The sequence below is a fragment of the Carassius auratus genome, chromosome 13, assembly GCF_003368295.1.
Source record: "Carassius auratus strain Wakin chromosome 13, ASM336829v1, whole genome shotgun sequence".
In the NCBI taxonomy this organism is placed as follows: Eukaryota; Metazoa; Chordata; class Actinopteri; order Cypriniformes; family Cyprinidae; genus Carassius; species Carassius auratus.
The window spans coordinates 5730395-5744323 of record NC_039255.1 but is presented as its reverse complement, the minus strand read 5'-3'; the positions used below and the strand labels follow the sequence as shown (position 1 = coordinate 5744323).

The following is a 13929-nucleotide window of genomic DNA, read 5'->3' as shown; positions in this document are numbered from 1 at the left end:
TTTGTACATTCTTTATTGTGGAATTTCCGACATGATTCATTAATTAACTTTTTATTATTATTTTTTTTATTATTAATTTAAAAAGGGACAGTTAACTCAAAATATTTGGTCATAATTTATGGTAATCATATCATTGCATGATATAAAAAATATATTATTATTTCTTTATTTAAATTGCACTAAATGAGCATTGTAAATTGACACCTCTTCCAGTGTTTCTAAACTGTTTCTGCATGGTTCATCTTTAAACTTTCCTGCTGATGTGTGTGTGACAGGCAGCTTTTATCTTCTCTGTTGTGGTTCAGTCAAATGGACGGGCAATTACGCTTATGGCCAGTGAGTGTTGACATCCCTGCATATTGAATGGCTCTTTAAATAGCCCCCATCAGCTACAATGGCTCTCTAAGCGCTCCAAAGAAAAACAAGGGGTTATTTTAACCGCCAATGTAATTCGGTCATCGATCTCGAGCATCATCTTCCATACCGCTTGCGTTCCGAGGCATTTAGGTGCACAAACGTGACTTGAGGTTTCTTGACAGTTAGTGGTTTTGATTATGGATAGAGTTGTGTGCTGGATGGTTTGCCTTTAGTGTGTGTTTTCATCCTGCTCGAAGCTGTCAAGGTGGATAATTATAGTACGTGGTGATAGGTTTTTATGTGTGGTCAGAAAAAGCCAGGTGTAGATTTGGATTTGCTTTAATCAGTGTGAACATTATACAGGAAGGAGTTCAGCTGTTGTGCAAGGATTTCACCTTTTTAAATGAATATGTAATGACTGCTTATTTATTACATGTAAATATTTCAGGACATTAGTCTAAGTTTGTCTCATGAAATGCTATAATTTAGTTGTCAAACTGGTATGTGTTTTTGGTCATTTTAAGCGTGTTCTATAGTTGCTGGGTTGCTAGCGGAGAAAACTTGATGAGAAATTAATCTTTGAGTCCTCGTGTTTTGACTGTTTTGAAGGTGCAACAGAGTCATGTTGTTTATTTCTCTTGCTGGAATGAACCAATGAATCCCTTGCTTGTAGTTGTCTCTGTATATTAAACCAAGATAGGAGATTGTGTTTTAACAGAAACAATCACACACATCACCTTAAAAGCTATAAAATCAGTCCATTAGAGCATCTCAGGCAGCGTGTTTTCAAACGCATGATCGTTCAGATATAATGAGGTCATAATGATGTCAGCAACTGCTGTCTGTGTCTCTTCATTAGCATTAAGGTTAATGTAGATCAGAATGAAACTCAGGATTAATGATTGTGTCAATCCGCTCTACAATCAGCCGGCAGTCAGCTAGTTAGTTTGTACAACATAAAACTTTAACTCTTAAGGAGAATAGTGTTGGGTGGGTCACATTTGCATTTGTAGCTTTGTGTTTACAATTCTTTGCAGATCATAAAACAAGATGATTCGCAGAAGAATATCTAAACAAATGAATCTCTTGATTATGCTTGTGTGTAAGCGTAGGATTGACACAAAGCTTTATATCTCTTTTTCTCTCTCCTCATCTGTATAGTGGTCGTTCATTCAGTCGGATTTCCTTCAGCAAGGCCTCTGGCTCCTCATTCACCTCTTCAATTACAGCATCCGGCCCGAGGAGCGGCATGATGGAGCGATTTTCATAACTGAGAGAAATAAAAGAAGTGAATTTTTCAGATTGACCTGAAGTGCTGCTCTCTTTAGCGAGGGCTAGTCTAAGGTTATCGTTCCTTATTTCATGTGCTCAATCTCTTTCTATTATTTTCTTGTTCGTTCTGTGTGTGTTATCGTCTGTAAGGAAACACCTTGGGTGCAATGTTTATTGAACTCTATTGAAACTATTTTCGCTGTCTGGATCAATTCACCACGTTGCAGTCACAAACGGCTTTGCCTGCAAATGGAATCTTGCGGGGATGTGTGTGTGTGTGGGGGGGGGGGGATGCATACATCAGCAGGTTTCTTCATTAAGCATAGTAGCATGAGCAGTAGCACAAGGGTTTTTTCGGGTGAACTGATTTTTGAGACATTTATAACACAGGTGTTAGTTTTCTATAGCTATGCATGTATGCATGTATGTATAAATAAATTAATTAAATAGTTTTTTTCCCCTCTAAACTAAATTCCAGTATCATCATATTTAAGATTTTTGTGATAGTTGTTAGATAAAAAAAAGAGTGTCATTTTAGGATTATTTATATACTATTATAGTATTTGTTAATATTTAATATTTGTATTAGCTGTTATTTAAATTGTTATTTTATATTTTTGTTTAATTTTAAATGTAATTTTAGCTTTACTTATTAGAATTGTTTTAAATGAAAACAATTTAAAGTGAAAGTTAAAATTTTTGTATTTAAACTTTCACTTATTTAAGTTTATTAATAAATAAATAAATATATATATATATATATATATATATATATATATATATATATATATATATATATATATATATATATATATATATATATATATATATTTGCATCTTGAGATTTTCACTTTTATATTTTTCACACTGTTTTTCATTAAATGAAAGATAATTTTTAATTTTGACATTACATAAAGTAATTTTCAACATAACAATACCTTATTGCAGGTATTTATGGAAACCGGTTGAACTGATGGCAATGATGCCCTCAAACTAAGTCACAAACAGGATCACTAAATTTGCGTAATGACAGACTCTTTAAGAAGTTCAATGGCCAAACAAAAAGTTCATTAAAACTGTTGCGATATTCATAATGTTGCTTAATTTTATTTGGCCAGCAAAATAACCATGAATACATCTTGAATATTCACTATATCATCCAGCACTAAGAAATACACTAGTACACATGGTTTGTAGGTCTACCATGTGGGTTTGTCAGTTCCTATGTGTGCATGTGAGATCTGATAAGAGCAAAACCCTCAAACCATCTTCTTCTTTTTGTGTGAGAGAGAGATTACGAGAGAAAAAAGAAAGAGAGAAGGAGACTCGAAGAGATGGAGTGATTGCAGAGACAGATAAATGTGGCCTTAGTAGAGATAAGCAGCAAGTAAACACACAATAGTCAATAACAGATTCTTCTCACTATGCTCAACAATATTGCATTTTGAGTGTGTTTGCGTACGTGCTTATGTGTGTGTCTGGGTCAGTATGTTTGCTTCGCTTTCCGTCTGAACTGTATTCGAGATATTTCTTCTCGTCGTAAGTTTTTGTGACAGCTCACGCAAGTCTGTGGTTTTTAGTAAGCGAATCTCTTCATCGGTGTACGTGCCAGCTGCCTCACTCACACATTAGCATTGTGTTCAATCAGAGTGTGTGATGCAGTGTGTATTGTATGAAAATTGCGCTTCCTAAGATTATGTTGAGTCACCATTGAATTTATTTTCTGCCATATGTCTTGTCTTCCCCTCACCGGCCTCACGGAAGAGAGAATGACACTAATGAGGGACTTCCTGTCATCTCTCCATTTGCTCAGGAACTCTCTGTACCTGAAACAGCGAAGGGAGACACAATTATTATTGCAGAACTTTCTATTAGTTTTTTATATGAAGTTTTATTTTGAGTCCATACAATAAAATCCCTGTCAAAACACACTCTAACATTTGAAAAAAAGGATGAGAGAAGAACTTTTTGACGGTGTGATGTTTGCTCAATTTTGCTCATAGTTGCTTTTTATAAGACTTAATGGAGTTTTACCATGACACTGCTGCTGCAAAGCAAGTACAGGAACTTGCTACTGCCAATACATACTGTATGCTGATACAGTGCTGTGAATATTTAAGACATACTGCTGCTGCACAAGTAGCACATATATAATAACCTATAGTAGATCTATACAGGTGGAGCTGGGGAAGGTGGAGGGCTTCAAAGGGATTCTAAAAGCACGCTGTAAAATGTTAACCAGCCATTTAGATGGTGTGAACAGTCACAGTTTTTACCCTCAAATTCCTTTGGAGAAAGGGAAATAAATGCAAAACAGTGTTTCTGCAGGTCTTAAAAATGCTTTCACACTTTCACAAATTAAGGCTTAAAAAAATTGAAAATAAATAAATAAAACTTAATAGATCTTCAATGGGAGCAGAAAGTCTTAAATTCATAAAGTTGTTGCATTAAATGTTGAATGCACTGATTAAATCTTTCTATATTTGTTTTATAGTACATATATCTAAACATTCTTAAATCAAAATAAATTTAATGTATAGTTTTGAACAGTAACATTTTATTTTTAGTTGATACTTAAAACAAAAATAAATCTAGGTCAATGGGGTATCAAAATACGTTTTACCTTTGGATGAAGTTGACTTTTCTGAGCTTATTTGCAGATATTTGTTTTAATCAAGAACTTTTTTCACACAAATAAATCTAATCTTTTGTCATTTTTTCTTCTCAAGTAAATGTACTGTATCTTGATTTAAGAATTACATTCGGTTTATTTACATGGTGTTAAAAAGTCATATATTTACCTGTAGAAACCCTGCTTTTAAAATTACAGCTCAGAACATTTGGATGAGAATATTTGAGTCAGTTTTGATGGCTGATGTTAGGTTCTTTTTCTTAGGAGAGCCAGACAATTGTTTGCTGCTTAGCTATAGACAATAAAAAAATAAAAAAAATAATAATGGTGTAAAATTATTCCATCTGTCTCTATAGGGGGTGAACAGCATGTTTCAGGTGGTCCTGACAGGAAATAACTCGGAGCACTTCAGTATCTCTCCCACCTCAGTGCAGGGCAGAGCGGACCTCCGTGTGCGTGTGGCCGTCCCGCTGGACTATGAAACTATCAGGACCTACAGCTTTTCTGTGAGTGCAGAAAACATCTCAATTGATGAATTTTCAGCATCATTGCTGCAGTCTTCAGCGTCACATGATCCTTAAGAAATCATTCTAATATCCTGAGTTCAATATAAAATTATTTATTCTGTCACTTTTGAACAATTTAATGCCTCCTTGATGAAGTATTAATTTCTCTAGGAAAAAAAAAAAAACTTACTGACCTTAAACCTTTGAACAGTTGAAATATGCATAATAGCCTATGTATATGGCAGTGTTATGTGCAAATTAAATGCAAAATTTAAAACTAATTTATTTTGTCTCAGTTAAAATACAGTATCTAAATTCTATGAATGTTGTGTTTTCTATGAATGTTTTATTTGAACATTTAGAATACACTGATGTAAGATGATCATGCCAGCATAGTGTTTTATGAGAAATTACACAGAGGTTTATAATGGGAAAATGTAATAGAAATAGACTGCTGGTACTTATGTATATTAAATTTAAATAAAAATTACATTTATGCATTTAGCAGACGCTTTTATCCAAAGCGACTTGCTTGCTCAATGCTCTACCAATTGAGCTACAGGAACACACACACACACACACACACACACACACACACACACACACACACACACACACACATATATATATATATAGTTAGTTTAACTGGCTGAAGCTGCTCCCTGCAGAGATGGATTTACTCTATACTGGCTGAACTGACAAATGATTGCAATCTGCACCAGTCCAGAACACACTCACAGATTGTTGTTGACCACTACAGCAGATTCCCTCAAACAGGCACTTCCTCAACCAGTTTGTAGCCTTGTTTCTTGCTAACATCTGTTCCAGTTCATCTAAAAGTAATGTCTTTTGCTCATTTGCCAACGTTTCTTCTCTCAGTTATCATGTCAGCAATTAAATAATTCATCACAGAGATACAAAAGTATCATAAATGTGTGATATAAAACACATTACATTTAATAAATTGTCTCTGTTCCAAAACATAATGAGCTGCTTTGCCATTTAGTGCTTTCATGTAGCTGCCTACCAAGGGAGCATTCTATACAGCGCATGAAACACACAAATGCTATGTAAAATAGTTTATTGTATATGATTATTGTAATGACTGAAATATAACTTTCTTCAATCTTTGATGGTGCCTTAAAATATATCCTCTATAGTCAGCTTGCTAGGCATTTGGCATTATTTAACAAAAAATAATAAAAATGTGTAGCTGTGGTCACATTGTTGCTCTTCTCTCCAGCTCTATGCCAACGAGTCTCTATCAGAGCATGTGGGCTTTGCCCGAGTCTTCATTGACCTGGTCAACGAGAACGACAACAGACCGGTCTTCAGCCAGACGCTTTATAACATCAGTTTACCCGAGAGCACCGCTCCTGGAACATCTCTACTGCAGATAAAGGTGAACACATACACACATCGCTTTCTCCAGATGTAGTACATGATGTTGATCATAATAACATTGACAAAGCACGGCCCTGGGAATTCCACAATATGGAAAATGTGGATTACAGAATGCAGTAATAAAAAGTCTTTGACATCCGTTAGATTCCTCTCGCTTTCACGGTGTCACGTCATTTATTTGATTTCAGCACACAGACTGTTTCCAGAGTGCTGAAGGTCATCCCACACCAGGAGTATAAATCACCATGAACAACCACATGCAGCTCATAAATAGAGTCTATTATCACTCTCGCTCTGTCACTCTCACTGCTGGACGCTAAAGAGATCAATACTGAGGCTCTGGATCCAGGAGCTAGACTAGTGTCTGTGCATAAACTAGTCTTAATCATAAAAACTAATTCTAGTTCAGAGCTTCTGTATTGTGAGGAGCAGTGCCAGGTTATTTGTCAAAACTCAAATTTTAGTGTTGGTGATTGGTGCCATTTGCTGAGAAAATCCGCTTAGAACTTTTAAACAAAACTTTCCTGTTTAATATTTAAGGGGTCATATCATGAGTAGTCAAGTTTTCCTTGATCTTTTGTGATCAAAGAGTGTGATGTGCTATGAAAACACTCTGGAACTTTCAGAACTTCCTCTGCAGTACAAAAGGAGTAGTTGTTGGAAACCAGCCACAAAAGTTAAGACATAACTGTTGATCAGAATGTTGGCCTGTTCATGCTAAAATCACTTAGCTGAATTTGAAAGGTGATGTAGATCCATGTGAGACTTTTTCTAACAGTCTCTTTCAAAGGTGCAGAATTAAAAACATGTTTTTCTTTGGTCTTTTTTTAACTCTGAGGTTAGCCAATCAAAAACAAGACAGATTTAATTTACATACAAACAGCTTAAAGGTAGCTACATTAGTTTTTATAAAAGGGTCAGAGGGAAGGTTGAAAATGTCAGTTATGACTGTTTAATATGAGATACTGTACTTTGACTGAGATAAATGGAAAGTCTCTTTTTTGTGACCTTTAGGTGTACTTTCCTCAAAACTTCTTTTAAATAAATGAATTAGCATTATTTTTAACTGTAATTTTCATTATATTATCTATATTGCAATGTAATTTGTTTTCCACATTAGATTGCATTTTTGTATTAGAGTAATTCAGGAATATGATTTATCTATTTGGGGATATATATTTTATTAGAATAATTATACAATGCAACAACAAAAAAAGATTGATTTGATTTTGTGGTGAGATGTAATTGACATTTTCAGGCTTGCTTTCAGTCTTAATGTATTTTAAAATATATTAACCTATTCCTGTGATGCGCAGCTGAATTTTCAGCATCATTACTCCAGTCTTCAGTGTCACAGGATCCTTCAGAAATCAATAATATGCTAATTTGCTGCTTAAGAAACATTTATTATTACTGTAAATGCTGAAAACACACACACATATATATATATATATATGAGGATAAATGCTGTCTGCTTCACTCATGACATGTAACAGTCTGTAAAGTCTAAAGAGCGGTAACTTTACCCACAGTGCCCAGGGGCAGCTGAAACACAGTTTTGTGGCAGCAGCCTTGATTACTTACTGTTCTTTCTTTTTCTTTTCTCACTTTTCTTTGCTGTTTTCTAATATTTCAATTCTCTCTTTTCTTTTCCGCCCATCAACTTCAAACAGCTGCTGTAAAGTGAAAGTGAAGAGACGTGTGCCCAAGTATGGTGACCCATACACAGAATTAGTGTTCTGCATTTAATCCATCCAAGTGCACACACACACACATTAGTTAACACACATACACCGTGAACACACACCTGGAGCATTTAAAGAGCTTTAAACAGTTGGTTGATTCTTAGGCTCTTAGATTATTCATTTTTGTCACCTAAACCTTTATCAAATGTTTGCTTTACAGCTTGCAATCACTTTTGTTTCCTTCAGGAAATGCAGATGTAGTTGTGTTTGTACGTTGTTTTTTGTCTCTGAGGCAATTTGAGGGTCTCTCTGTTAAACAGATGTTTGTACTACTGCTAATGTGCTGCCGGTAACTCACTAGAGCAGTTTATGGAAGAAAAACACAAACACACACATCTATATGTTGCAACACACACATTTGCATACCCCCGTCAGTGACCTGTCAGGTCTGACTCATTGTGATGGATGCACCTTTTTTTCTTAATTTCATTTGAAGTGGCACTCAGTAATTTTACCGATTTCCAACAAGAGCAGTCGTGTATATTTATGTTTTTATGTTTTTTTTTTTTATCCAAATTTTTATTTAGAAGTAAAGCATTTTCAGACACACATTAAGCCGAGTGTGGAGCAGATCCCTCTGTCGGAGCTGATTGTTCTTTAAATGCTGTTTTTAGTCCATCTTTCAACTTAATCTGTGCCCTGGAACCAGCCCAAAGAGTTTATAGACTCTGAGTAGCTGGATTGTGGTCTATGAGTGTGTGATAGTGTTTGTAAGGCTGCTGGAGACATTTTCTCCCAAAACAGAAGAGCTTACACTCCCAAAGATCATATCACTCCACAAATCACTCTCTCTCCAGAATTACAGATGAAGTATGCAATTTCTATACCACTGGCCCCACCATTTAGTTTGAATGGTCAAAATGTAACAACATTGGATTAAAAAAAAAAAAAGTGAATTTGACTACCTGGTTTGATTAGTTAGTGCTTAGATGTCATAACTGCACCATGTGATTGTAAAATGCAGCTTTCTTCTCCATCAACAGCAAAATAACCATGTTTCTGGCAGAGATTTTTTTTAATAAACAATTTAATTATGTTTTAGTAGATATTTGACCAGTCTCCTATTGATTGACTGATTAAATGGTTCTCAAAATATGAAATGATGTACAGTAGGGCTGGGCCATCTTCCCAAAATATTATATCACGATCTTATAATGCAAAATCACAATCCACGATCTGAATCACAATCTTCACAAATTGAGAATATCCCGACCAGGGGTGCGTTTCCCAAAACCACAGTTTGCTAACCTGTTAGAAACTTAGTTGGTTGGCAATGGGAAATTGCATTGAAACCAACAAAGTTGCTAACTATGGTTTTGGGAAACGCACCCCAGAACAAGCTTGTTCCTTATTTATTTGAACATTTAAAAATATTGCATTAAACAATAGGTTGTCAATGGTCAATGAAACCCTGTTAAAAAAGTTAAACTTCAAAACCCTGCATCACTGTATGAATTAAATATACATTGATTCTTAAAAAAGGTAGTGATTTAGTCAAGCGAAGTGAGGTCTTTTGTTGTTTAACATGAATGACACAGACAGCTGTAGGTTTATTAAGCTATAATATTATACTTTAATATTATTTTAATATACTTTATATACTTTATATATTTATATAATATGTTAGGTAAAAAATGTTAGCCTGAATGCACTGTAAGTCGCTTTGGATAAAAGCGTCTGCTAAATGCATAAAATTATTTAAATGAATTTATTTATACACAGTGTAGAGAGAGAGAGAGAGAGACGTTATTTCGGATCAAATACATAGCTGGTTTTCGTGCACTTTTTTTCACCCAGTCTTTGAAACATTTCCTACATTACTTTTTTTTTGTTTTTTTCAGTCATTAAATTTAAATTTGTATTTCAATATTTCTGCCCTTTTTAATTATTCCATTTATAAATTAATAAAACAAAAATAAGAAAACGAGTCATAAAGTGTACAATAAAGCACAAACAAATTCTTGTTATAATCACATTGCGCTTGAATCAAGTTAAGGGTGTAATCTGCCAATTGTCCAGCAGGCGACTGCATACTGTAAATATTTCTTCTTACGATGCACTTAGGGCTTCACGATTACTCCAGAGCACTCGTAGATCTACGGTGGTTTTCAAGTGCTACTTAAGTTATGATGATTTTGGGAAACAGTCCATAATATTAAGATTAGTCGTACGATCGTTTTTTTTACAAACTTCTTAGGCTTACAAAGCTTTTGGGAAACCCGGCCCAGTTATTCTTTCCTAATGCTGATAAAGATCCATATAGGTGCTACACAGAACACTGTTTAGTCTCCTGTTTTGAGTCAAAAATCCAAAAATAGCCTTTTCCTTCAAATTTGACATTGACAAAATGACATTGTCCCTTTAACACTATTCCAGACTATATCACCTCATAAATATAGCCTCATTAACCCTTAACGATCACTTATTACCTGCTCATATTATCTGAATTGTGAATCCATGCTGTCTGTCTTTTTAACATTGTCATAAAAGCTCTTTTATTTCATTAAGTGAGTTTAGTGTTGTGATCCTGCACCATGGGAATGTAAAAACAGCCGCAGATTCACAGTTCAATAGCATCACCTGTCATGGTGTGCCATTATTCAGTGAGCTGTTAAAGCAGGTGGGATCACACACACACACACACACACACACACACACACACACACACACACACACACACACACACACAGGTTCACTGTGATGCAGGTGAAGTTAATTAGTGAATAAGCACTCATTTAGCATGGGGTTTCCCAGCTGACTCATGTACCCCTACAGCCATATCAGCAAAGCTTTGAGGAAGTAGTTCTACTTGTGTGGGTTTTAAATTGGCCACTTGTGAGGTTCCATTTCTGTCATGATGCTGCCTTAAGGCTGGTTCACACGGCAGGATAATTAGGCCGATTTTAGCCCCGATTCACCCCTTCCGACAATCTTAGGATGCTCCGATTATCGTAAAATAATCTGATCAAATATTCCTGCCGTGTGTGGTGTGTTAAGACTGCTCTCCTCTGCTCGGAAGAATGTCGGGACCGCTCCGATCTCAAATCTCAGATTCTTCTCGTGTGTGGTGTCCCCCGAGGACAAACAATCACGCAGCCTGTGGACTGTGGCGTGTAGCCAATCAGAAAGCGAGGTGACGAGGCGGTGAGGAAGTACCGGGAAACAAAATCAAAACAGCCGGCATATATATAATATAACAAATAAAGTCGATGGGCATAACTACATCCACAACTGCAGTCCACCAGAGTACATGGAAACGAATATATGAACGTTTATTTCAACGGTGTAGTACGTAACAACATTTATATGAGAGAAAACAACAACTTAACTCCATATCATGATGTAGCAAGTATAGTCCATGCTCGCGTTGTCTCCACCTCTTTGACCATCGCCTTTTCTTGTTTTTCTTATGTTTCTTTTCTGTTAAAAACAAAGCACAAACTTTGCCACTGCATCCTCTTCGTCCGCCATGATTGTTTACTCTGAAGTCACGTTTGATCACGAGGGATTTTGCGAGATTTCCCGTCTGACCTGGGAATGCTCTGAAGTCAAATCGGTTCGTGTGTGATGTGTTGATATTGCCGTGTGGCTGCACACCACACACTGAACGACCAAAACTGTAGACCCGTGATTTTTTTATCGGCGTGTGTGGGGTCTCTCAGGTTTGGAAAATCGGCCGACAATTTTAAAATCGTCCCGTGTGAACCAGCCTTTAGCAAGCAACAAGGAAGCTCACTAATTGTTTTAGGAGAGCCTCACTCCTACAGTATCTGCATTATAAAACAAGTGTAGTTTCACATCACAGCTGTGTGCTTGTGTTTGCACACCCCAAGCCACGGTTCAGTCAGCAGGCAGAGAGGTGATCAGTGGTGAATGGAGTCAGAAGTGGCCCCCACTTCTGCAGCAGAGGGTTTTTGAAGCTGATACCACCGATCTGGACGAGCTCACAGAGACTGTGACATCATACATCAGTTTCTGTGAGGATATGTGCATTCCTAGCAGGACTCATTTAACATACAACTATGTTAAATGCTTCACAACAAAACTCAGACAACTTCATCAGGCCAAAGAGAATGCCTACAGGAGTGGGGACAGAATCAGGAACACACTGACTGAGGAGATAAGAGTGGATAAGAGGAGCTACTCTCAAAAAGCAGTTTTCAGCAAACGACCCTGCTTCAGTGTGGAAAAACCTTAACAACATCACAAACTGAAGGACGCCACTGAGGTGAATCACCAATTGCTGAAGATCTGAATTAATTTTACTGCAGATTTGAAACTCCCGGTCTCACACCTGCTCTGGCCATCTCTCTACACAACCCTTAACACCTCCAGCGACCCACCTCTCCCCTCTCCTGCAATTCAGATCAGTGAAGATGAAGAGGACGTCAGGTTTTCAGGAAGCAAAAGAGAAGAAAGGCACCAGTCCAGACAGTATTTCACCAGCCTGTCTGAAAACCTGAGTTTACCAGCTGGCCTCCATCTTTTCACAGTTCTTTAACAGATCACTGGAGCTGTGTGAAGTCCATGCCTGCTTCAAGCACTCCACCATCATCCCCATCCCAAAGAAACCCAAAATCACAGTACTTAATGACTACAAACTAACTACAAACTATGTTGCATCTGTGGTCATGAAATCGTTTGAGCAACTGGTGTTGGCTTATGTGAAGGACATCACTGGGCCGACACTGGACCCCCTGCAGTTTGCTTATCGAGCAAACACGTTTGTGGATAATGCAGTCAACATGGAACTGCATTATATCCTACAAATTCTAGACGAACTAGGGACGTAAGTGAGGATGCTGTTTGTGGACTTCAGTTTGGCTTTCAATACAATCATCTCAGCACTCCTCCAGAGTCCAGACCTAACAAACCCAGCTACCTGTTCCTAGCTCTATCTGTCTGTGGATCACCGGCTTTCTCAGTACTGGTGCCCCCCAGGGATGTGTCCTCTCCTCTTTTGGTTTTAATTTTGTCAAAGCAAATTTTTTTCTTATTGCATAATTACATAATCTTACTAAGCTGTTATGTCTTATCCAATGGGAAGGTTGTTTTATCACTTCTTGAGCATGCATCTCTTTTACTTGATTTTTTCAAACAGACATTTTTTTGCAGTGTAACACACAAAGTCATGCTTAACAATACACTATATAAACAACCTATAGTGTGTGTGATAAGGCAGACATTGTTTAATATTTATCAGTGCTGGCAGTGGTTGTCATTATAAATATTTATAGTTATTTAGTTTGTCTGTGTCTCATGAGATGATGGCAGCTCATATCCGATAAATTGCTTCTTTGTTTTCAGTCTGTCTTTTGGCTGTGGTTTGTTTGCATCACTCTACAGTATGTCCTATTTATTATTTGCACATGCATTTATACGCACGCTTTTCCTTCAGCCATTATAGCACTAATGGATTTCTGTCCCTCTTGAGTGTGTATGTGTTGGCTGGTTAGTGGTTTCTGTTTGTTCACTAATTTCTCCTGAGGACTTTTGTTGGTTTATGTGTACATATTCTTTTGTACATTTAACTTGAGCACTAATAGTATATAAATTAAAGTTCAGTGAAGAAGAGGAGGGGATCTGTAGCTTTGACATAAGTGGTCATATTTCTTTATCTGGGTTTCTGTTCACGATTTTTCTCTCATTCTCTCTTTTTTCCTTTAATCATAAAGAGCAGGAAGAAGGAGGACAGTCGCTGATGATGGTCTGTCTATAAAGTATAGCTGCTGGCTAAACACAGACTTCATATTCATGTTGCCAAATCTCTCTCTCTCTCTCTCTCTATTCTGATCTAGTTTGGCTATGTTGTTCCTGTCATGCTCATTTTAATCCCTCTTTTTTAGTTGTTGTTATGGCCAAATTTGAACGGAAAGCTGATCTCTCTCTCTCTCTCTCTTTCTCTCTGTCCAAAACTCTTCTCTTCCTTCTCCTCCCTTTCTTCCTCTCTCTTTAAATCTCTGTTTTACTCATCTTATCACGGTTCTCCAGTTTGTGAAGACGTTCATCTTGC

At 36.7% G+C, this 13929-nt stretch overlaps 1 protein-coding gene across 1 annotated transcript in view; it reads left to right on the top strand.

Moving 5' to 3' along the window:
• Window positions 1-13929, top strand: part of LOC113112423 (cadherin-23) — a 197163-nt gene that overhangs the window by 105109 nt on the left and 78125 nt on the right. Inside the window, exons 11-12 of the mRNA XM_026277988.1 lie at window positions 4618-4767; window positions 6011-6169. Coding sequence (XP_026133773.1) covers window positions 4618-4767; window positions 6011-6169 — 309 coding nt within the window. The remainder of the gene's footprint in view (window positions 1-4617; window positions 4768-6010; window positions 6170-13929) is intronic.